Below are 25,633 nucleotides of genomic sequence, written 5' to 3'. Positions count from 1 at the left end.
GGACGTTAAGCTGGGTACTTCCATTGTGGTTCTGGAGAGGAGCAGGCTGTGTCACGGCAACAGGATTCACTCTCTCCCTTCCCCTCATCCTCCGAATCCAATACTAAACTCTAGTCTACACGCTCTCTACCGTCATCCTCACAACACAGACACACATCTGACATTCCACAATACGTCAGAGGAAAACAACAATGAACGGCGATGCAGGATTCCTGCTTACACCACCCCCAGCTTCACACCCTGACAATGCGATCACTTTCGGACAGGGCCATCAGCGACTGCAGTGCACGTAGAAATGTAGTCGAGCCCTTCATTCAGCATTTTCTAGATCGCAGTTAAGTGCTGCCGCCGAAATTGGTACACTTTTGTGGTAACGATTAAAAACTGAGTCGCACTTTCTGCTATCTTTATAACAAGTAACACGGCATTTGTGACAAATGATACTGATACGCATCAGGTAATACACAACGTCGAGGAAGAAAATCTGAAAACATCTGCGCTTGTTGCGACAAGTGACGGGGTAAACTTGTGAGCTGAGCCGGGTTTGGGAGAACAATAACCTCAGCGGAAGCCAGTCCGTGCTTGAAATGGGGAGTTAGCGCAGAGGCGTGATCCGCATGTATACGGCACCACGACAGGCAGCCGCGCGGGCCCGAGGTGTACTAACGCGAGTGAGCATCTTAGCAGAGACTGTCCACTAACAGAACGAGATAAATGGGAGCGATCAAACTTCAGGGCAAGTCGTGCGATACTGCTGGATGGGGGTATTCTTTTAAGGGCTCAACCGACAAAATTGGAAAAGGTTTCTTTTATTTCCAACCATTGGCCACCATCTCAGTGTGCGGAGTGAGTTTTGTGCGTTTGATTTTATTTTGTATAGGTTGCTGTAACGAGAAGGTATAAACTGTTTTGCTGTGTTTGCGTTCTTGACGATGAGGATGAAAGAGAAAGGGGAAGGGGCAGCTTGGTGCGGTCTCATGACCCACTTCTCTCGAACAATACCAGCAGATCAACAGTGCCACCTGCCTTCACAACATGAGATACAGTACCGAAGTTAGCAATTAAATCCAGGACACCAGCGAAAAGTCTGCTGATTACAGCTTCATTACCTCTTCTTCCTTTGCCGGTCTAATATTGGTCTGAAATGTACTTCATCACTCCTATTTTCTAGCGGTTCTGGCGCTGCAGTCCGGAACCGCGGGACTGCTACGGTCGCAGGTTCAAATCCTGCCTCGGGCATAGGTGTGTGTGATGTCCTTAGGTTAGTTAGGTTTAAGTAGTTCTAAGTTCTAGGGGACTTATGACCTAAGATGTTGAGTCCCATAGTGTTCAGAGCCATTTGAACCATTTGAACCACTCCTATTTAACTTGGTCAAGTTCATCACGAGACATGAATTTGAATTCTGGACTTCAGTCATTTTGCATTATAAGAATGAGATTAACAACAGTGCAGTGTAAACACACGAAACTCGAGTATGTAGCATATGATCGGGAGTTGGTTACATCGGGTTCTGCTCCATTACCTGTCAACGACGAATGCTGATAGCTTCTACGAGATTTAAGGTCAAGATTATACAAGCGATAGAGGATAATAGAATACTTACATCGAGATAAGGAACCAATGTTCTAAAATGAATATATAATATTCCATTGACGTATAACCCATTATAGCAACAATTTGTGCAAAGCGAGCCGTCCATTGTGACCGAGTGGTTCTAGACGCTTCAGTCTGGAGCTGAGCGACCGCTACGGTCTCAGGTTCGACTCCTGCCGCGGGCATGGATGTGTGTGATGTCCTTAGGTTAGTAGTTCTAAGTTCTAGAGGACAGATGACCTCAGATGTTAAGTCCCATACTGCTCAGAGCCATATTTTTATCCAAAACGACGACCACCCGTCTCGAGGCATACGTTGTAAATAACCTACTGACTCTGGGATCAAAATCATCTTGACTCATTAGTCGCACACGTTTTTCTTTCCGATAGTAGTGTAATGCTCCTCCAACAGGAGTCTCCACTCTAAATAATTCCAACTTCTTGTAAGTTGGAACGTTTAGCTATTGGTGGGTCCAGAAAGTTATCTTTGGTAATAGGAAAAAAAGGGTACAGCTCTCATCATTTTGTATGGTTTCTTCATAGAACGTTTACTCTGTTTTGTCAACCATGTGGTAACATATTGCTTGATCTCGTCATCATTGTTAAATTTCTGACGGCCAACAAACATTTTCAAGTGCAAAAAAAAGATTAATGCCACTGTGGGCAAGATCAAAACTGTGCCGATTGTGGTCAAAGCTACTGCAGCTAATCTCCAGAGTCCTGTAAGAGTTGTCACGTTCTGTAAGCAGTGTGAGAGCGGGCATTGTCACGAACCAAAATAATACCGTTTGTGATCCTCTGGCGGCGATTATTGCGTTTCGCGCCAAGCTGTTTCCTAAAGGTCTCGTGGTAAACATTTGCATTCACTTTTTCATTTCGCGGTAGAAAACGCTACTGTCGAATGCCATGTCTATCGCAAAGGATTGTGCACATACCTCTTCGAGCTGTCAAGATTTGCTTGACTTTTGTCTTTACTAATGGCACAGTTTGCCTCCATTCCACTGACTGTCGTTTCGACCGATGGCTTTCGTAAGCAACCCCCATGTCTTCTTCCTGGTATCTATCTTGGTTAGAAAATTATAACCATCTTTGTTGTAACATATCAAATAGTCAAATAGACTGTGTTGGTCTGTAAAAGGTTTTGGCACCCAGCCAGCACACAGCTTTAAAAACTTCTAAACTAAACTAAACTCCTCCGGAGCAGGCCATGAAGACTCGACGGTACTGACCGGCCGAGGTTTCATCCTCGGCCCATAGGCTCGCTGGTTGCGGATATGGAGGGGCATGTGGTCAGCACACCGCTCTCCCGGCCATATGTCAGTTTCCGAGACCGGAGCCGCTACTCCTCAGTCAAGTAGCTCCTCAGTTTGCCTCACAAGGGCTGAGTGCACCCCGCTTGCCAACAGCGCTCGGCAGGTGGGATGGTCACCCATCCAAGTGCTAGCCCAGCCCGACAGCGCTTAACTTCGGTGATCTGCCGGGAACTGGTGTTACCACTGCGGCAAGGCCGTTGGCAGTTTTAAAAACTTCAGTTTTTATGAAAAAATGTCATGAATATGTGATCCTGAAATCTGCGAAAGAACCAGATACTGTAAACTTACGGTTTTCCTTTACAGTGTTTTCAACTGAACGAAACACTTCTTCATTACCCAAATTTGGACGTGCAATTATGTCTTCATCGTCCACTTTACCACGTCCTTCAGTGAACTGTCGGGGTTATCTCCTTACCATTGAATTATTCATGGCATTTTCTACAGAAAACTCGCAGACCTGTCAATGAATATCGGCTGGTTCAGTGTTCTTTCCATTCAGAAAACGAACTACATATATAAACTCACAAGCGGCGGTATTTTCACTTCTGCTTACTAGTCTAAAGAAGTGGTACACAGCATAAACAGCACACAGAGAACTCAAGATGGTGTCATCTCCTTCCCCTTGACTCAAAGCAACTACCGCATATGAGCGTAACTACGATAGCAGCTCTGCTCCGCAAAGAAATGCAAACGTAACTTTGTTTCTGGAAGTACCTCGTGTTCACAGAGGTACGTTCCTTCCAGTCAAGATGACGCTACCTGGAAGACTTTGCTCTGTACATTCGTTGGACTTTTCGGGCGGTACATCCTGCTGCACACATCAAATGAGTGCCTGGATGCTCTGTCTTCGACAAACTCCGTTCATCAGTGGACATAACCACACAGAGGCTCGTAACTTTCTTTCTTGATCTCTTAGATGTGATACACGCAAGTTTACACTTAAATCTTATAAATATGTAGTCGCCTCTTTTGTGTGGTATTAGAGTAGTGGAACCCCACACGAACATTCGAAGACTTGATCAATGCCAAGACCCACAAGAGCCTGAGGGTACCGAGAAGATTACTAGTTAAGTTGCATGGTTCGGCGTGCACAACGAGGGCAGCAGACAACCACGAAGCCTTAAACTTGCGTAGAATAGAAACAGAAGAATAGTACACAGATGTGGTTAATTTCCTAGGTTTCGGTGGCTGTGATATTTAACTAATTTTGTTTTATTGCCTTCTATTGTAGTCATTATGACATATTAAAGGTCTTGTTTGCAAGAAATAGCTTTGTGGTTGCATATTGAACAATAGCGCGTTTTAATGTAGTGTCACTTTCTTGTTAAACGACCCAGAATACAGGTTAATACAGGCAGTGCTCGCTTCAACAAGGTAAAGAAAATTTTAACTAAGATGAAATTGATCACATAAATGTAGTAGATCGATTGCACTCAGAGAAATTCTAAAATCTGTCAGTGGGACTCGAAAAATGAAACACAAACAGTGTCCATTAACCTGGGCCCTAGTATCTGAAAAATTAAAAATTCTCGAGATGCGAGCTGAAAGATACGAAGGTCAAACAAATCATGCCAATTTCAAACACTCCATTATAAGGTTTATAATTTAAAATAACAACCAGCTACAGCTGTGGTTCAAAAAATGGTTCAAGTGGCTCTGAGCACTATGGGACTTAACTTCTGAGGTCATCAGTCCCCTAGAACTTAGAACTACTTAAACCTAACTAACCTAAGGACATCACACACACCCATGCCCGAGGCAGGATTCGAACCTGCGACCGTAGCGGTCACGCGGTTTCAGACTGTAGCGCCTAGAACCGTTCGGTCACATGGCCGGCTTTGGTTTAAGAAGGTTTATTTAAATCAATCTGTTACCGGTTTCGGATTTATTTCAAATCTTTCTTCAGGTTCATTTTGTTGCTTACTGAAGGAGGGACACGTTTCGTAAATGTTACGTTTTTTAATTGTTGAACATATAAGCTGCTATGAAACGGAAAATGCTGTGTGCTCAAGCAATTTCCCGAGAATTTAACAACACTCACATAGAGCTAGTGCCAAAATATGGAAATTTTAAAATGTTTTATAGAAGTAAACGACAAATTCGTGACACAGAAGTATACATCACTGCAGAAAAGTGCAACGACAGCGAAACGAGGCCCAATAAGAAAACAAGAAAATCTGTAAGAGCACTCTGAAGATACTTGGTAGTTATAAAAAAAGTCCAGTTACTCACGGAGATCCAGTATGGGCTGTAATTACCGTATGGCAGCAGAACTTTGTAGATATGCTCATGCATTACGTGCAACCAATTTACGCTGGAAAAAAAATAGTTCAAATTTTGGCCACCAGATGGTACGGTGGCGCTGTACAACATCTCATCGACGTCTCTTGTGCTCATATTGAAAAAAACTGTGTGTGTGGCAGTTAATAGTAAGATGATCAATACGCCTTACTCACTTTGCTAAAATTCATGGTAAAACCTTCAGCTGTCATTTATTTGCACAATTCGCTATTAGTTTTGGTCAATAACTACACTCCTGGAAATTGAAATAAGAACACCGTGAATTCATTGTCCCAGGAAGGGGAAACTTTATTGACACATTCCTGGGGTCAGATACATTACATGATCACACTGACAGAACCACAGGCACATAGACACAGGCAACAGAGCATGCACAATGTCGGCACTAGTACAGTGTATATTCACCTTTCGCAGAAATGCAGGCTGCTATTCTCCCATGGAGACGATCGTAGAGATACTGGATGTAGTCCTGTGGAACGGCTTGCCATGCCATTTCCACCTGGCGCCTCAGTTGGACCAGCGTTCGTGCTGGACGTGCAGACCGCGTGAGACGACGCTTCATCCAGTCCCAAACATGCTCAATGGGGGACAGATCCGGAGATCTTGCTGGCCAGGGTAGTTGACTTACGCCTTCTACAGCACGTTGGGTGGCACGGGATACATGCGGACGTGCATTGTCCTGTTGGAACAGCAAGTTCCCTTGCCGGTCTAGGAATGGTAGAACGATGGGTTCGATGACGGTTTGGATGTACCGTGCACTATTCAGTGTCCCCTCGACGATCACCAGTGGTGTACGGCCAGTGTAGGAGATCGCTCCCCACACCATGATGCCGGGTGTTGGCCCTGTGTGCCTCGGTCGTATGCAGTCCTGATTGTGGCGCTCACCTGCACGGCGCCAAACACGCATACGACCATCATTGGCACCAAGGCAGAAGCGACTGTCATCGCTGAAGACGACACGTCTCCATTCGTCCCTCCATTCACGCCTGTCGCGAAACGACTGGAGGCGGGCTGCACGATGTTGGGGCGTGAGCGGAAGACGGCCTAACGGTGTGCGGCACCGTAGCCCAGCTTCATGGAGACGGTTGCGAATGGTCCTCGCCGATACCCCAGGAGCAACAGTGTCCCTAATTTGCTGAGAAGTGGCGGTGCGGTCCCCTACGGCACTGCGTAGGATCCTACGGTCTTGGCGTGCATCCGTGCGTCGCTGCGGTCCGGTCCCAGGTCGACGGGCACGTGCACCTTCCGCCGACCACTGGCGACAACATCGATGTACTGTGGAGACCTCACGCCCCACGTGTTGAGCAATTCGGCGGTACGTCCACCCGGTCTCCCGCATGCCCACTATACGCCCTCGCTCAAAGTCCGTCAACTGCACATACGGTTCACGTCCACGCTGTCGCGGCATGCTACCAGTGTTAAAGACTGCGATGGAGCTCCGTATGCCACGGCAAACTGGCTGACACTGACGGCGGCGGTGCACAAATGCTGCGCAGCTAGCGCCATTCGACGGCCAACACCGCGGTTCCTGGTGTGTCCGCTGTGCTGTGCGTGTGATCATTGCTTGTACAGCCCTCTCGCAGTGTCCGGAGCAAGTATGGTGGGTCTGACACACCGGTGTCAATGTGTTCTTTTTTCCATTTCCAGGAGTGTATTATCAAACTTAACCTTGCCAGAATGGCAGGAAATTTATAAATGATTTGTTTGGCAGCTAAATATTCGACCTGAAATCACTTCTGCATTAACGCATTATCATATCAACCAAATGTATCTGACAACCGATAATTACAATCCACACTGGATCTCTTTGAGTACCTATACTGCAATTACGACCTCCCGGCACAATTTTAATTAATCTGAAATCGATTTGAGACAAACAAAATTTCTTATATCATTATTTATGTAATGCACCCAACAGGGTGCAACTAGATTTAACTAGACTTTGGGTGTCTTCATCAAAAAATACAAAAGCAATTACCATTAGTAACAGCTGAAAAAAGATTTGCAGGTAAAATATCCTCGTCATATAAAATAACTTCTAAAATCATATTTAAAACCATATTAAAGTTACAGGTATTCGAACTGACAAGTACCATTGTTATGTTGTTCCAGTATCGTAATTTTTATATGGATTTAGTTTTACGAGTATATGACGAGAGCATTTTGCTCGTAAATCTATTTTCGGCTGTCACCACATGTAACTGTCTTTGGTTTTCCTCTGATGAAGACACCCAGTGTCAAAACCAGGTCAGGTAAAATCTTGTTGCAAGCTGCTGGCTGTGTAATATAAGCTATATGCTTTCACGGTTGCTGGCACGGAGCCATGTTTAAAATCGTTTCTTGTACCATATTTGTCGCTGGCTGCTGTTTTAAATTATAATTACATTACGGTCATGGTTCTCATAAAGTCAACTTTCGACAGGTTAGCATCAAACACTCCTGTTTCCACACGAACAATACGGTTCGCCCCCATTTCAACAGAGCTCGCCAAGTGTATGTAATAAACTGAGTGCAGTTCGGTCCTTTAGAGAAAAGACTCCGGTGTAGTCGGCCTTTCCCGGTGCGAAGACAAGCCCACCGAGCTGAAGCGCGATTCGCGGCGCACAAAGGCGTCGTTAATAAGGCCCTCTGCGCCGGTTCCCGCGAGCTGAGTGACTCCACTGCCACCCCCACCCCCAGCCGACACCTCTGGCGGCAAGCGGAGGGGTGGTTCTGGCCTGGCGGACTAATTTGGACCGCGGGGGCGGCGGCAGGGGGAGCGCCCCTCGTTATAAGTTTTATTCGGGGCGGCGGCGGCGGCGGCGGCACACACCCTGCTTCCCGCCCCCCCCCCAGCGGTGTTGACTCGCGGCCCCGCCAGCAGCCGCCGGGACTTCCCCGCCGCCTCACACGGGCGAACCGCCGAGTTTACTCTCCTCCCCGGGCGCCGGCAGCCAGCTGTGTGCGGCGTGTCGCAGGGTGTGCGCCGGCAACTCGATGCTGCTGATGGGGCACGCCGCTTGCAGGTCGGGTGACGCGAACCACGAGTAATGTGGCACCGTCCCGACCTTCATCTTTAACGTGGAGAGTAGAGTCCCGCATGACCGAGTAAGCGAGCACAAAATACGAGATGGGGCGAGCACACCCTAACTGGATAGGCTGCCCGCACTAGTTCTAGTGACCGAGCATAGAAGCCGTGACCGAATACGTAGCACGCAACTTCAAACACATTACACGTGTCATTATCCGTGTGAGACTGCAGCCAGTACGGGCTTCTCATTTGTGGTATGCCTCTCTCTCTCTCTCTCTCTCTCTGCAATCATGCAGTGCGAGGAAACCAGTGCAGTAAGACGTAAGATTGAAATCAATGTTTACGCATTGAAGAGACGGGAAGGTCTAAAAAGCCAAGTACGGAGCATATTTTTGGTGGTTGTAGACGCAATCAGTGCGTCTACTGGATACGTATTGTGCATAAACTGCTCCACATTACTGTGTTTCCAATCGGGAACCACTCTTTTAGAGAAACACAGTTGCAAGAAATCTCACAAAGATACAGCTCCTTCAGGAATACCGGCAGTAATAAAAAATAGTATTACAGCAAAGTGTGTTGCAATGTGTGCTAAAGATATGAGACGTTTTAATGCTGTTTGCGGTGAAGGTTTCAGAGAACTAGGCCAAGAATTAATAAATCTAGGTGCGCATTATGGAAAAGTTAACGTGGCAGATGTCATGCCACATCCCTCTACTATAAGCAGACATGTCAAAGAACAAGCTGATGCAATACGAAACAGTATAATGCCTTCTGTTATTGCGGAAGTTATTAATAAAACATGTGCTGCGATAGTTGATATGTGGACTGATTCGCATAATCAGGTGCACTATTTGACGCTTACATCTCATTACATTAACACAGATTGGTCTCTTCTGATCAATGTTTTATTTACAACAAAATTCCCGGACGTTAGGAAGACGGGAGTAAATATTATAAAAGAAAGTGCTCTATGAATTTAGCTGTGTAACGTACCTGTTCTTGAGATCCTTACTACAAATGAGATGGTTGATATGGTATATGTATTGTATCTGCGAGAGCTCAACTGCCGTGGGGAATGGCGGAACAGGAGTTTCCTCGAATTGCTCACGTGATGTGAGTCAGTTCGGGTGCGTTGCACATTGAAACGCAGGTGCGATAGAGGGATAATTAATGTAAGTATTTTCCTAGCTACAATAATAAAATTTTCCATGTTACTGCCTAGTATGCTTCTTTTCGATATTACTGCCACAGTTTTAAAGGATATTGCTGAAAATAAATTACGCATTCCATACAAAGATTAGTATTTGCACCACGGGTCTTGACGTCAAATACGCCACAAAAGTTCGCCTTTATGTGCGGCCTACGAATGGGTATCTTCAAATGTTTACCAGAAATTGCGAAATGATCCAACAACTCGCTCGTCCACGATCGCTTCATGTCGGCAGCGACAAGAAGCAAAACATTAGACCACCGGAGAGGATGTAGACGAAACAGTTGAATCTCTCTTTCGTTCTGTGAATCTTGAAATCTGGGAAATCTATAGTGACATAGGGTTAGTGCATTCATTCTCAACCATCTATAAGATAGGGGCCAGCGATTCACTTCTTCGACAATAGGTAGGTTACACATCTATATCGAAAGACACTAGTTTTTAGAAGTACGTCGCCGCGCGGGATTAGCCAAGCGGTCTGAGGCGTTGCAGTCATGGACTGTGAGGCTGGTCCCGGAGGAGGTTCGAGTCCTCCCTTGGGCATGGGTGTATACGTTTGTCCTTAGGATAATTTTGGTTAAGTAGTGTGTGAGGGTAAGGACTCATGACCTTAGCAGTTAAGTCCCATAAGATTTAAACAAAAAAGAAAAAAGAAAAAGAAGAACGAACTTCGGGTAGCAGACGGTACACAGAACTGGATTTTGGTATACTACTTTCAGCTGTTGTAATATTGTCGAGAACAGTCGAAATAACATGCAGTGCAAATATTGCAAACAGATAGCGCGCTATTTTTTTTTTACTGAATTTCCAGCCAAAGACTGGTAACTTTTTATAAATAACTCGTTATTTGTAACGATTAAGTTGTTTCTTTCCCAACCCTACTTCAGACTAACTATTTGCTACCGTATTTGCTTGAATATCAAATACATTTCCGTACGAAACCAGCTTCTTGTTTGCTTACATATTCGCGATGGCATCCACATATAAAAATCTCGCACTCCAGCAGTTTCGTATCAGAGTTTAAATTCGAGTTTTTTGAAAACGTCTTCTTCTTCAAGATCTGATTGCTGGGACTGATGAGCGTTTTTTGTGTTGGTTTTCTTTTAATGAATCTACTGTCGTTATCATCAGCTTGAATAAGCCTCTCAATTTTTTATGGTGCTGATGATAATGACTAGGCAATCAAAATCGGGTTAGCCATTAAAGAAATTGGAGGAACATTTGGCTGAGTAAACATTTTTTTCAAAACTAAAATAGTCTCTGTCAATAAAATGGAAAATATGAACAAATTAGTGGAGTACCTCCATCTGGAATGTCTGGAATGGCACCCGCTTGCGCAAATTGCGGGAAATGGACGGTGAAGTGAGTGCCACGTCCATGACCCCCCCCCCCCCCTTCCCGGTTTCCGCAATGCCTCCGGACCCGGTTTTGGGTAGAAAGAATCACTTTAGATTTTTTGTTAACTCTGCGTGATTGGTGTACGGACTGGGCCCCTCTAAGATTATAGCCACTGTCTCTGTACAGTTTACCGAACTTCTACAACTTTTCATTATTATTATTATTATTATTATTATTATTATAGCGTAAAGGTACAAGGAAGCATCAAATAAGACCTGAGGAAAGAAATCTGCGAAGAACCCTTAGAAGTTAAAGGGACAGATTAGTGAGATGTCAGCTGCTGTATCCCAGAGTAGTATTTGCGCTGCCATGAGTGGTAGGTAGGGGGAGGGGGGGGAGGGAAAAGGAGGAGGACCTTTCAAAGAATAACAGCTCAAAGAGAAAAACCTACGATAAATTTTCGCGTCGACGTGTAGTTACGCTGCTAGCGCCGGAACGGTAGCGGCAGGAGGCAGGCAGCGACACAGCGGCAGCTAACGGAATCCGCTGGAAGTGGATGGCTCGTCGCTGACCACAACTGTCACACAGTTCTCCGCAAAAGACGCGTGCGCGCTTCCAGCACAGAGATCCAGGCCAGCGAGTCTCCAGGTTCCGTTGCGGCAGCACTCGCCTCAGTTAGCGACACCTGTCACAGCTCGCCAACTGCCAGCACTGCAATGGAGCACGTAAACGCTGCACAGTTACGCTAACCACCTGTCACTAGCCAAACCCTTCCGCGGCAAACGTGAGTGGTGTAACAGGTGTGGACGACTTCGACGCCATTAAACGTTCTTTATGCTGCCAGGCAGACAGTGATGTGTGTCACGTACGGTAAAAAGACCCGAGAGACAGTCTACCCTACAGCTTCGAAGTGTTTCGATACACGGATGGTCAAAATGGTTTCCATGAAGATCGACCCTCGGTAAAGCTTAGAAATAATACTTTCCATACAGTAGATGACAGGAAAATACTTGTTTTTGAGAAGCGCATATGGCTTGAATCTAGTATTAGACGGCATGCGACGAAGTAGACCGTGAGAAATACTTCAAAAGGCTTACAGAACACTGCTGCAAGTTGTTAAAAACCTATACAAATACATCATCTTTCTCTCAGGGAATTCCAACGATGAGACGGTAAGGCCTATAATAACCAATCAAGATATTACATAAGTTTTCTGACTATCTCGGTCTTATTTATTCTGTATCTTGAGGATATATTAGAATATGCGCAAGTGATATTCGAAAACGTTGAGCGTAAATGCTACTCTGAAATGAAGTGACTGGCACGTCAGAGCTGCAGCAAGACGCATCCGACCATTGACAAGACTGACGTCATTCAAAATCTGTTGTCGCCTCTCTCGTTACAGATGATCAGGCATTGTCCGCCCCCCTCTGAAGGAACAGAACGCAGTCCACAGTATAGTCAAAAGATACATCTGCGAATATAAGAAAAGTCGAAGAACGTAGCGGAAATGGCTCAACGATGTCCTTCGAATGGACAACGCTGCTCAATTTAAAAAGGCAAAAGAGAAAAGACGGTTAGGAAGGCCGAGAAAATTGTGTACTGATAAACCTGATTAAATACTTTAACAGTAAACTGATAAGATACAAACACCTCTCGTAATACTGTCATTGACTCAAGACGATGTGTGTTCTCGCACTGCCCTGCATGGAACTGCAGTATGGCCTTTATCTTCTTGTCAGTTATCTGAAAAAAATTTCAGTGCATTGATCACGTACTCATCACAAGTTTACAGGAAAATATTGGTCCAATATTCGTGTTCCACTAATTGCACACTAGATTCCTGATTCCGCTTGATGTAGCTTATGAGTATTTTTCGTCAACAACGTCGACTGTTCGGCGAGTTTTGCATGCCCACATAAATACAGCCTTATTTCGTCAGGAAAAGAGCATTTCAGGATCAACCTCTCCATCATGCAAAGGCCTGAAGAGCCAGCTGAAGTACCGATGTCGAGCAACAGTATCCTGAACTTGTCAGTAGATGCCCTGTCGTTACTTTACACATCTCTGAGCTACTGACACTTTCAGCTGCTGACACGCCAGTCTGAAGAGCTAAACTGCGCAAAGAGTTTCTTGACTTTCCTCCCATAGCCGCTCCTACTTCGACTGACGCAGCAGAAGGCGTTCTCCACCCGCTAAGTCCAAGGAAAGGGCCGTACAGCATGAGACGGTAAGAGCCTGCATTCTTGAATAGGAATCAATAAATCAATAGGTATAATATAAGCATATTGTGCTATTTAAGGGAATCGGTTAGGTAATACAAATTTTAAGCTTTTTTTTATATTTTGATTCTTGTGTGCATTTCTTTTGCACTTGACACGTTCCACATCAGTCCGTGAGACTGATCAATAAAACACGTAACTAGCTAAGTAACAACTTTTATACTAGCAAATCCACTCATCAAAACCTATAGGGTACTTTCCTTTGACCTAAAGCCATGAAATTCGGCAAGACGCAAGGTTTCACGGTACAGCTAAAGGAAAAAAGCTGGGACTCGTTAATTTGTGATTGCATAACACCGAAAAATTATTTTTTGTCATTTGTTATCCGACTGTGTTTCTGTCCGAAACTTAGTCTCAGTACCCGGTTGATGCATCAAGTTCAGTTTTAGGTTTCATACTAACGTCTACGGTCCTAACGTCTACGGCCCGTTGGCGGTGTAAAAATAAGATTGTCTACGGCCCGTTGGCGGTGTAAAAATAAGATCCTAAGTCAAAGAAATCAGAAGACACGGTAATTTATGTCACATATTCTATCCCGTAGTATTTTTTGAAAACAAGTTTATTTTCCAAGATCGCTATATGTACGCAATTACTGGATTATTAGTGTCGGCAATATTATTGCTGTCTGCAGAACCATACACCCGGGCAGTAGTAGTTACATCATACTGTGCTTCCAGGACTCTGTCAAGTGAGGACTATACAATATGCATAAACCAGTCACGACATTACAGTTACTTTTTATGTGTATTGTATAGTTCTTACGTGATACGACTGGTGCAAGCATTGTGTCATGTACCTACCACTGTTCGGTTCTATGGATACGAAGATGGCAATATATATTGCCGAGACTAGCAATCCAGTAATTGTATTAACATAGCGATATTCGCAAATAAGTTGAGTTTCAAAAGAAGGCTATAGTACAAAATTGCAGATCGCCTCCTTCAGTGAATGATGATGTCCGGTAACCGTAATATACTTTTACTAGCAAACTCACTCACCAAAACAAATAGGGTATAAGGATTCGGAGGGTAATGCAGAGATCGTGGCGGTCTTGTGTTTGAAATGAATGTTAAAATTTATGAGAGGCAGGGATCAATTGAATACTGGCATAGGTAAGGATGAGGCAGATGTGGGTCCTACAGGCACGGAGAATGGGCGACTTAGTCCCCATGTTAGGCCTGTTAATATTTTTGGTAGTTTTAGAGTCTATTGTGGGCTATTGGATAGGTAGCAAATGGAGATTTCAGATTTTCGAACAGAGAGTTAGTTCAAGGTATTTTGTTGTGTTATGGCAACGGCGGTGGTGTACTTTCATGTGGAGGACCCAGAGACGGAAAGTTCGGCTGCTTTTTCCTATGATTAATGTCTTGGTATTTGCTCGAATGATGGAGAGGTACCGTACAGGTAAGTAGTCATGTCTATAACTGGTATAAAACACTTTGTAAGTACTAGCTGAAAAGAGAAAACTGTTCAGTGCGAGACAATTGTAATAAAATAAAGTAACATCGACAATCTTCTAACAGGCAACGACTCTAAGTGCATCGTGAAATGTGCAACCTGAAACTTTGTACTCGTTCAAGTCAACGCAAATACTGCCGTCTCCGTCCACGAGAAACTGCATTGCGTCCAGTGGTACTATTTTGAGAGCCGTAGCGGTAGTACAGTGCCTGCAGCCCGGAAACTGCGCGCTCTTGCGCCACTCGAGTCCCCTGCGCGCCGGCCTTGGAGATCTCTGCGCTTAGTACAGCACTCAATCCGCGCCTTGCGCAAAACAAGTCGCAAACAGGTGGCGCCAAGCAGGTAGGCTGCCTGGCAACACAGCCGTGTTGCGGCGGTTCAAGTGCGGTCGTGGCGGGCTGGGTTAGGCTGTCTGTGGTGGGCTGAGCCAAGCAGTCTCCTTGGCCGAGTCTCCGCAGTCACCGACAGCCGCGCCGCTGTGGCAACTCGAGTCACCACTGGCTGCCCGACGGCGACCTGTTTCGCACGCCGGCTTCGTCACGAGCTCCCTTCTCGACAGCTCTATGCGTGCGAAGCTAAACCAACATCTAGCCAGCTCAGTTACACTGCCTAGCAAAAAAACTGAAGCCCACAGAAGGGGAGGTGTAAACGAAATAAAACTTCACGGGCCTCGGAACACGTGACGTTATACCAGTGACTACAGTCTATACTAAGGAGTTGGCAGTATGAGCCCATTAATCAGCATGACGTTGCATTCCATCTGACCATGATGCAAGCACTGGGGTAGGTTAGGGAGGATGCTGTCAATCCGTTGTGTTCTGAGACAAGATGGCCCCCAAGTGTTTTAACTGGACTTCCGTATTCCGAATACTGCCAGTGGGACAGAGTTGACGTTCGAGCTGTTGACGCATATGTTCCCTGGGGGACAGATCTGGAGATAGTGCTGGCCACGAGAGAACCTCAACATGGTGAAGACATTTCATACGAACTGCCCTGATGAAGAATGGCAGTACGATACTGTCACATGAGAAGTAAAACCGCAGACTCAGGAGTTCCCTAACGTGCCGTTGTATCAGTCGTGGCCTGAAGTCATGCCTCATGGCTCCCCACACGTGTTTTTGAGAAGCGCATATGGCCTGAATCTAGTGTTCCACAGCACGCGACGAAATAGACCGTGAGAAATACTTCAAAAGGCTTCCAGAACACCTGCTGCAAGTAGTTAAAAACCTATACAAGTACATCATCTTTCTCTCAGGGAATTCCAACGATGAGACGGTAAGTTCTATAATCAAGATATTACATAAGGTTTCTGGCTATTTCTCACTCTACGGAAGTGATTAATGGATTATGAGAAATCCAGATTATATGATAATCAAAGCGTATAACATGTGATGTTAGACAAGATTGCTGAGAATCAAGTGGACCGATAAGAATTGAGAAGATTCTTCGGAAAACAGGTAAGTGAAAGGACTATGTGGAAAAGACTACCCAGAACTAGAAGAAGACATACGATTATGAGACATGTGTTATAATGTCAGGGAATAATTAAACGGTACTAGAGGGCTAGAATTATAGGAGAATACAAAGATCGAAATATGTATAACAAATAAATAAGGACATTGGCTATAGGTGCTACGTGATGATTGGCATTTGGGTGAAAATCGTGTTGGACCTAAGACCAAATACTACCGTTAAAAAAAGGAATAGGCCTGACCCTAACGATCTCCCTATCACCATTCGTTCAACTATAATTTTTAGCAACGTCTCATAGTATGTGCTCATCCATTCTACCTCTTGGAATGAGGCTGCTTTTTTCGTTGACTCGTTAGTAGATTTTCTTAATTCCTTACCAAATCAATCCATTTCTTCTTCTACATTCCCATGCAACACTGCATTTCAAAAGCGTCTAATAGTTTAATTTCTGCCTTCGCACTGCCTACGTCTAGCACGCATGTACAGCTGTATTCCAAAACACAACTATTAAAAGATCTTCTTCTCGTCTCTGTGTTATTTGTGCACGTGAGTAGCTCTTATTCTTTTAATAGAAAGCTCTTTTACCTAAGGCAATCGTTGTTAGTATGAATTTCTTGCACCATCTTTCTGTGACTGTTCTACTTCCGAGGTAAAAAGAATAATCCGGCACTTCAAAGAATCTCTTGCAATACATTCAAACAGAAACATCGCCGCTAGTAACATCGTTCTAACTTCAGAAACAATTCAAGCATGGATTTGCATACCTTTAACCTGTCACAAAAATTATTGTGATTTACGTTCGATGATGCAAACTAGTACTAAGACTTTTCCACTCCTACAAATTATAAGCATTTCCAGCTGTGAAAATGCAGAATGCATAACACAATTTGAGCGGAAAATGCAGAATACACAACACAGTTTGAGCGGAAACAAAGTGCTTACGAACAGAAAACTGATGAGACTTTCAAAGAGGTACTAAAAATATTGTTCCACTTCGGACTGTACTTCTGTAATCTATCCCTGTATCACTTGCTATCAATTATTAGTACGAAAGTCACAAATATTCCCTTCGTCTTACTTATTGAAAGAAAAATGAAGTGATTAACCTGAAGGATGGGTTTTAATATCATTGGAAACAATCCTATTGGGAACATCTACAACGATAAAATGTCGATCATCAGCGCCAGTAAAAATAAAATGTAAAAAAACTCATCCTCTTCTAAATGAGAAATTCATTCTGGAGCTAGGAGAGGTTCTACGGAACTTGTAATCCAGAGAACAGGTACTATTTGAATTGAAGCTGTGAGTCGTGCAGGGTAGGTTAAACACGAAGAGTGTTGACCAAGAAAGGACAAGGGTCCTCGTTCGAGTCCAAGTCAAGCACGGAATTTTAACCTGTGAGGAAGTTTCGTAACTGTTTACACACCGTTCCACAGTAAAACATTCATTCTGGAAACAAATCAGTCACTATAACTGTCGCAAGAGAGACTGCGAGTTACATATTAATAATTGGCTCTGCTTTTCACTATTTGCGTCGACTGTTTCGAAATATAAAGTCAGATAAAATGTCTGCAATTGCGGTGGATTATTGCCTGCTAGACTGAATCCCTACGTTAATTTAAAACATTCCTGTCCTGTTGTACGAGTATCATATGCGGTTTTCGGTCAGGCCGGTATTCCGTGCCGCTAAACTTTTTAATTCTGAACGTTGACCGAACTGCATTTGCCCATGGAACAGTGACGTAAAATTCGATGTGTGTACACAAGCCGACATGAACGAATTTTAATCTGGAAATTTCAGGTAGTTGTTTTCGGTCCGCAAATTTGCCCGTGAAGTGTTATTTGTCTCTTTATAAAGCGGTTCGGTGGAATAAAAATAGCATCTTTTTTATTAAATTCGGCGTCGTTATTAAATGACGAGGATTTTTTTTCTTGTTTCATCGACGTACACGGGTTAACCGTGGCCAAATAAAATGTAAATATGAATTTTGCAAATTTGTGGAAATGTATTTTATATTTATTTATTTCGTACACTTTATTAGCTTAGTTACTTGCAACGAACTGCGTTAAAACAAACGAGGGACCTTCCAACCTAATAACACATAATTACAATTATGTGCTGAAACTGTTCCGCAAATGAATGAGCCTTCAAACAGACTAGGGAAGCAGTTCCAGGACGTGGACGCAAAGTATGACATCGTTTGCACCTCCATCTAAAAGTACCTAAGTTTTCAAGAATGTAATAATGTTCACTTTTAAATGTGACTGCTAATTCCTGTTTTGGTGTTTAGCATGTGGTTCCTACTTTTCCCATAGCACGGTATTTTGAATTTCAGAGGAATATTAGTGTCTATCGTTCAAAGCCAAAGACGGATTTTGGATTGCAGAAGAATGACAAAGGAACTCGGAAGAGCGCCATTCAAAGGAACTATCCCGACATTTACCATTAGTGATAGAGGCCACCACAGGATACCTAAATATAGATGGTCGGACGGAGATTTCAACCCTAATTTTCCCAAATGCGAGTACACTGTATTGCTTCAGTACGACCTAGCTCGCTAAAGCGGCTTACTGTCTTCGACGAGTACTCTACTCGGTTATGGCGTATTATGCATCACATGTTTACATGTGCTTATAATTCGTTTTTCACTTCCGCATTATTTTCATGATCTCTGTAGAAGTGATTTCTAAAGAGCTGTAGGGTACTTCAGTGAAACTGGTTTAACTGCTTTCTAAAGTAAGCTATCGCAAACGTTCTTCCATGTATAGAAATCAGAATATGAGTATTCTATTATCGCGTAATTTAGAGAGATTATGGCTAACTAACAACAGCTCTCTTCTTAAAATAGACAGTTGAAATGAAGAAGGAAACGCAAAATGAGATATACGATTACGAATATTTTAAAATGACAATGCCGACTACATGAGTGAAGACAAGGGCATCTAAATAATAGTCTAAATTCATCTTTTCTTCGCGTGTAACAAAAACTAAAAGAACGGTGCAAAAATAGCTCATCTGATGCCTAAAAGGAATTTCATCGTCAGAGGAATAAGTTTTTGCTTATAATTCACGATACATGACGTTCAGTTCCTACCTTTTTCCCCCAAGTACCACGGTTTATCTAAGTGAGAACGCACGTCATTCTATAATGAAAGGAACGTTTAGACTTTTCCTCCTCCGTACATACAATGGAGACTATGAGTAAGCAATGTTACGACTGTAGGTACCCTTCATGTCTGTTTTATCTAAACATCTAAGTACGCCGGAAGATAGATAGCTTCCGAAACATGTATTGCGAGGAATACCTCATCTCAGTGGCAGGGTGATCTGTACGAGTTTTGTTCGTTTAATTTCTATGTCCTACATGTCTGTATAATTTCGTGATTGATAGTGCGTCACTGAAAGGGGGATTTTCGCGTCTGTTCTGCACTTTTAGCACGACGATTCACGTTACATGATTTTCTGTACGATACTAACCAGCACCTCATTGTTGTCACAGTTGTTGAACACTCATTCTCGAAACATCCCCCAGGCTGTGGCTAAGCCATGTCTCCGCAATATCCCTTCTTTCAGGAGTGCTGGTTCTGCATGGTTCGCAGAAGAGCTTCTATAAAGTTTGGAAGGTAGGAGACAGGATACTGGCAGAAGTAAAGCTGTGAGTACCGGGCGTGATTCGTGCTTCGGTAGCTCAGATGGTAGAGCACTTGCCCGCGAAAGGCAAAGGTCCCGAGTTCGAGTCTCGGTCGGGCACACAGTTTTAATCTGCCAGGAAGTTTCATATCAGCGCACACTCCGCCGCAGAGTGAAAATCTCATTCTGGAAATACTGTGATTTTCATTCGGTACTGACGGCAGCCTTTTTCGGTTTGCGGTTGAAAAGCTGGTAACAGTATTTTCATTTGTCAGGAATCTTCTCACCGAATGGAGTACAGACTTGTAGGTACCAGAATATTACGCCACATCGCATCAAAGAGTATGAATCAGCTGAAATGATGTGGCATACGGCACAGACAAAACGTCCTCCTTTGACCATTATTGCGTTTGAGTCTAATTTTTCTGTGTATTCTGTCAGCGCCAGGATACGCAACATATCGGATAGTATCTATGATTTTGAGGGAGTGAGTAACGAAAAGTAGTTTAAATGGTAAATCATTATTTGGCAGCTATACTCGGTCACACACGCAGAAAACGTTTACTCGTGATGATCTTTTCTTTTTTAATGTTGTCATATTCTCTGTCTTGATGGATCTCACAGTTGAGGTCATTCACGTAACAGACATTTTTATGTTCGTTAATCATGCAGTCGCTCACGTTTTTACGATACCATCCTTGTCATCGGCTTTAGCCTCTGCTACGTTGGCTGGTACATTTTCGGTAATTAGGTGCCAGCACACGAAATGCATATTTCATACGCAGGGAACTAAGCAGCTTGGACGATGCGAATTGGGCACTGGGCTGAAGATTATTTCATTTTCCTCGCCTCTAATTTGCTGCAGACAGCTCCCAGGCGCCGAGTCAGCATAATTCTCGCCAGAATGTCAGAGTGCCAAAGGACGACGGCCGGGTGAGGCACTGCGCCGTCGCAACGAATTCTTCCCAAAGCCGGATCGCGCTAGGCGCGAATTTTTTTCGAAAGGCGTGGATCGAACGTATGGAACAGTAGTAATCTGTTGATTTCGATGTAATCGATATGTAACATAAATGAGAAGCTTGAGATCATTTGATTAGGACACTGACCGAATATCCCGTGAATTTCCAGGAAAGAAAGATATGATACGGCATGAGAATTGAAACATTACTTCCCCTCCCCCCCCCTCTTTATCAGACTAAATATATATCTCTAAATGCCCGTTTTATTCGTATTAAACAGTAACACTATTACATATCAGTGTGAAAGTAATCCACGGAACAATAAAACTATCACGACTACTAGTACTATTAATAGGAATACACTGGGATGTCAACGGTAGCTGTGACGCTCCTTAGACAAGATTTTTCCAGTTTAGTCGCAAGATCGGGTCTAGTTGTCTGGCTTCGCCAATTAGCCTCATTTGGGCATCATCATTATCATCATCGTCATCTTCTTCATCATCATCATCATCATCACTATCAACATCAACATCACTAACATCATCATCACTGTCAACATCAACATCACCAACATCATCATCATCAACAACAATTCCTTGCACCAGACCCTTCACCCTGTTGTAAATTTCATACTTTCCGTCTTCTCTTAGGTCTTCCTACTCTGCCGAACCATATACGTTTATGAAACTTCCTGGCAGATTAAAACTGTGTGCCGGACCGAGACTCGAACTCGGGAGCTTTGCCTTTCGCGGGCAAGTGCTCTGCCAACTGAGCCACCCAAGCACGAGCCGCGCCCCGTCCTCACAGCTTTACTTCCGCCAGTACCTCCTCTCCTACCTTCCAAACTTTACAGAAGCTCTCCTGCGAACCTTGCAGAACTAGGTTCGCAGGAGCAATACTTCCATTATCCATATTCCATCCATCCACTCGTTTTATACTCTCTGCCCTAGGTAGCTTGAGAATGTGGCTCATGCGCGAAACTTGTCAGCCAACAAAATAAAAAGTAGCTTTGTTTAGTTCAAAATTAACTATGCAACCCTGCCCTGACGGTCAGAGGCTGTTGGCCGGCCGTCGTGTCGCTCTCTTCCTTAAGGCAATGTTTGTATACGACTGGAGGGCCATGTGGTCAGCACACCGCTCACATGACGTGTTAAATAAATCACACATTTTCGACAACTCGTGTGTAGTAATATCCGTACTTATATAGTGATACAGTTGCACGATCGTTTCACGACAGGTAACTCCACTTTATGTCAAACATTTCTCCCCGTAATTCGTTGCATGTGGTAGAAAGACGTGGACAGTTTACTCAGTAAGCACTACTTTGAGTTGGTGATCTGCCATAACAGAAAACTTGCTACCACCAAACCGCCACCAGGCTGTCTTATTACACTTGTAGTTGATTGGTCAGTATATACAGCGGAGGGTTTCGATCTCTACAGCACATACATGGTGACTTCCCGCCTTGTAGTGAAAATGAAACTAGTGTAAGTAGGCTAACAAACTCAAGTGGCAGACTCTGCAAGAGAGGCGCTCTGCATCGCGGTGTAGCTTGCTCGCCAGGTTTCGAGAGGGTGCGTTTCTGGATGAGGTATCGAATATATTGCTTCCCCCTACTTATACCTCCCGAGGAGATCACGAATGTAAAATTAGAGAGATTAGAGCGCGCACAGAGGCTTTCAGACAGTCGTTCTTCCCGCGAACCATACGCGACTGGAACAGGAAAGGGAGATAATGACAGTGGCACGTAAAGTGCCCTCCGCCACACACCGTTGGGTGGCTTGCGGAGTATAAATGTAGATGTAGATGTAGATGTTTATGTTTTCTTATTGGCAACGTTACGTAGCGCTCTGTACGAAAATCACTGGCGGTGCTGTGTGCAGTCTGTGGCTAGTTTGCATTGTTGTCTGCCATTGTAGTGTTGGGCAGCGGCAGCTGGATGTGAACAGCGCGTAGCGTTGCGCAGTTAGAGGTGAGCCGCCAGCAGTGGTGGATGTGAGGAGAGAGATGGCGGAGTTTTGAAATTACATATATTATGACTTGTGATGATATTAAGGTAAATACAGTGTTTGTTCTCTATTAAAATCTTTCATTTGCTAACTATCCCTATCAGTAGTTAGTGCCTTCCGTAGTTTGAATCTTTTATTTAGCTGGCAGTAGTGGCGCTCGCTGTATTGCAGTAGTTCCAGTAACGAAGATTTTTGTGAGGTAAGTGATTTGTGAAAGGTATAGTTTAATGTTACTCAGGGCCATTCTTTTGCAGGGATCTTTGTTAGATTGCGTTGCGCTAAATAATGTGTGTCAGGTTAAGCACAGTCTTGTACAATTGTTCTAAGGGGACGTTTCACTAGATAATGCTGAATGGAATAGAAAATTACAGGAATTCATTTACATATACATCTAAATGATTACTCTGCAACTCACAAGTGCCTGGCAGAGGGTTTTTAGAACCACCGTCGGACCATTTCTCTACCAAAGTGTGGAAAAAACGAACACTTAAATGTTTCTCATTTCCCTTATTTTATTACGATGATCGTTTCTCCCGACGTACACGGGCCGATCAATAAGCTTCCGTCTGAGGGCGTTGCTGCAGTATATTTGCAACGTAACGCGACTCCGGTTTGGCTTTATAATGTCCTAAATGTAGGCAAGGGATTAGCGCGCCATTTGTGTCTTTCCGACGTGCGTGCAGTAAATGCGGAAACGTAAAGTATAGCGACGTTATTACTAAATACATCCAAACAGAACCAACACGCAGATAATTCTATCTTGGCGCTCGAAGGACAAACACCGGTAGAAATCCATCGAAGAATGGAGGATATCTATGAGGCAGCACGTCTCTCGAAAACCACCGTTCTTGGATGGTGCGCCACGTTCACAATAACGCACGTCCCTGCATCGCAAGTGTCGCAGCGCAAAAGCTACACCAACCCAAGTAGGACACACTCAAGCTAAAGTTCTGTCTCCCCAAGCAATTATAACGTCTTCTGTCCCTAAGTGGTACAGAGTGTGGACCGGAAGATTTGCTTTTTTTAAATGACTTAAGCTGCTTCACTACTCCGAGGATATCTGCGTCTACGTTACTCATGTCGGCAGCTATTCTTGATTCAAATTCTGGAATATTTACTTCGTCTTCTTTGGTGAAGGCATTTCGGAAGGCTGTGTTTAGTAACTCTGCTTTCGCAGCACTGTTGCCGATAATATTTCCACTGCTATCGCGCAGAGAAGGCATTGATTGTGTCTCGCCGCTAGCATACTATGTATACGAGCAGGATCTCCCGGGATTTTTTGCCAGGTTTCGAGACAAAGTTTCGTTGTGGAAACTATTATAAACATCTCGCATTGTTGTCCGCGCTAAATTTCGAGCTTCTGTAAAAGATTGCCGTCCGTTTAAATTTGGCATTTTTTTTTCGTTCTTTCTGCAATGTGGACGTGTTATTTATGGTCGTCTCTACTCGTTGTCCTTTCCTTGTTATGGACACATGAGAAACGTAGGCTCACGTCAAGCGAAACGCAGTGCTGGCAGGTGGTTTAGTCGCTGCTGCTTGAGGTTTCTCAAGGCAGGGCCTGGAGCTGTGGTCTGCGACACGCGCGGCCATCTTCGTCACGCAACGGCTTCGTCTGCCTAGCGGCTTCCAGCACTGGGTCACCGGGCGGCACGGGAAACACCGTTGGCTCACCCCTGCCGTGGAGAAAGGTTGTTCCGCGCAGCTCCTAAGTATTTGAAACACATTTCAACAGCGAAGAGCTGCGTCTACATCCTTGTGTGCCTGGCAGAGGGTCCATCGAACCACTTCACAATACCTCTCTATTATTCCAATCTCTACTGAAAAATAATACTTCATTCATTAAACTGGTTCGATCTTCACATCTTTTTGAGGTGATGGAGAACGGGGCAGACTCTACGAACGCCAACTACTTTCTTTTTTAGGTATCTTAAAGTAATATACGGTGTTAGTTTATTATACGTACAAACGAAAGGGCGAGTAGAGGACAATTAAACAAGCAAATTAGCCTCAGAAAGATTGGAAACCAACGGTATCTCCGATACCGCGTACGGACAAGTGCAGTCGTACCAATAATATTACACCGTTTACGTCGAAGACTACCTTTATTTCGTCGGCCGGGGCGACCGAGTGGTTGTAGGCGCTACAGTCTGGAACCGCGCGACCGCTACGGTCGGAGGTTCGAATCCTGCCTCGGGCATGGATGTGTGTGATGTCCTTAGGCTAGTTACGTTTAAGTAGTTCTAAGTCTATGGGACTGATGACCTCAGATGTTAAGTCCCATAGTGCTCAGAGCCATTTGAACCTACCTTTATTTCGAAACACTGCAAGCGATGTACACGTTAAAAAGGGATAAACTGCTCTCGTCTAATTTTATCACCAGTGCAAACACGTATGTACTGGTAAACAGCTTTTCTACAACCACTTTATCTGCCGTAGCTCTCCACTACAGTGTGTGATGTCACCGCCAGACACCACACTTGCTAGGTGGTAGCCTTTAAATCGGCCGTGGTCCGTTAGTATACGTCGGACCCGCGTGTCGCCACTATCAGTGATTGCAGACGGAGCGCCGCCACACGGCAGGTCTAGAGAGTCTTCCTAGCACTCGCCCCAGTTGTACAGCCGACTTTGCTAGCAATGGTTCACTGTCGACATACGCTCTCATTTGCCGAGGCGACAGTTTACCATAGCCTTCAGCTACGTCATTTGCTACGACCCAACAAGGCGCCATATTCAGTTACTATTGATATTGATATTGTGAATCATGTACCTTCAAGAGCGACGTTCGTCATTAATGGATTAAAGTTAAGTATCAAACTAATTACGTCCGCTTTCTGAATTCTCATTCCTTGTCATGTTCCAGACCTCACGTCAGTATAGTTCTTCCATCCTCACGCCAGCCTGCGTGAGCTAAAACGCGTGCATTTCGGCCTCCTCTAGTAACACGGTGTTGGCTCTTCAGCCAACACAACACAGTGCAATTCCTGGTCACCGGACTTGAATCCGTTGAATATTTTGCGTGCGCGAATATTTAAAGGCTCTGGTGTAAGACAGCCCTG

General features: G+C 44.3%; 1 protein-coding gene and 1 pseudogene across 1 annotated transcript in view; both read right to left on the bottom strand.

Moving 5' to 3' along the window:
• Positions 1–8,260, bottom strand: part of LOC126161274 (uncharacterized) — a 145,056-nt gene extending 136,796 nt beyond the window's left edge. Inside the window, exon 1 of the mRNA XM_049917014.1 lies at positions 8,097–8,260. Within this exon, the coding sequence (XP_049772971.1) occupies positions 8,097–8,260 (164 nt within the window). The remainder of the gene's footprint in view (positions 1–8,096) is intronic.
• Positions 2,991–3,108, bottom strand: LOC126163816 (5S ribosomal RNA; annotated as a pseudogene).
• Positions 8,261–25,633: the final 17,373 nt, after the last annotated feature.

The sequence above is a fragment of the Schistocerca cancellata genome, chromosome 2 (genome assembly GCF_023864275.1).
Source record: "Schistocerca cancellata isolate TAMUIC-IGC-003103 chromosome 2, iqSchCanc2.1, whole genome shotgun sequence".
NCBI lineage: Eukaryota > Metazoa > Arthropoda > Insecta > Orthoptera > Acrididae > Schistocerca > Schistocerca cancellata.
This window is presented reverse-complemented; position numbering and strand designations above follow the sequence as displayed.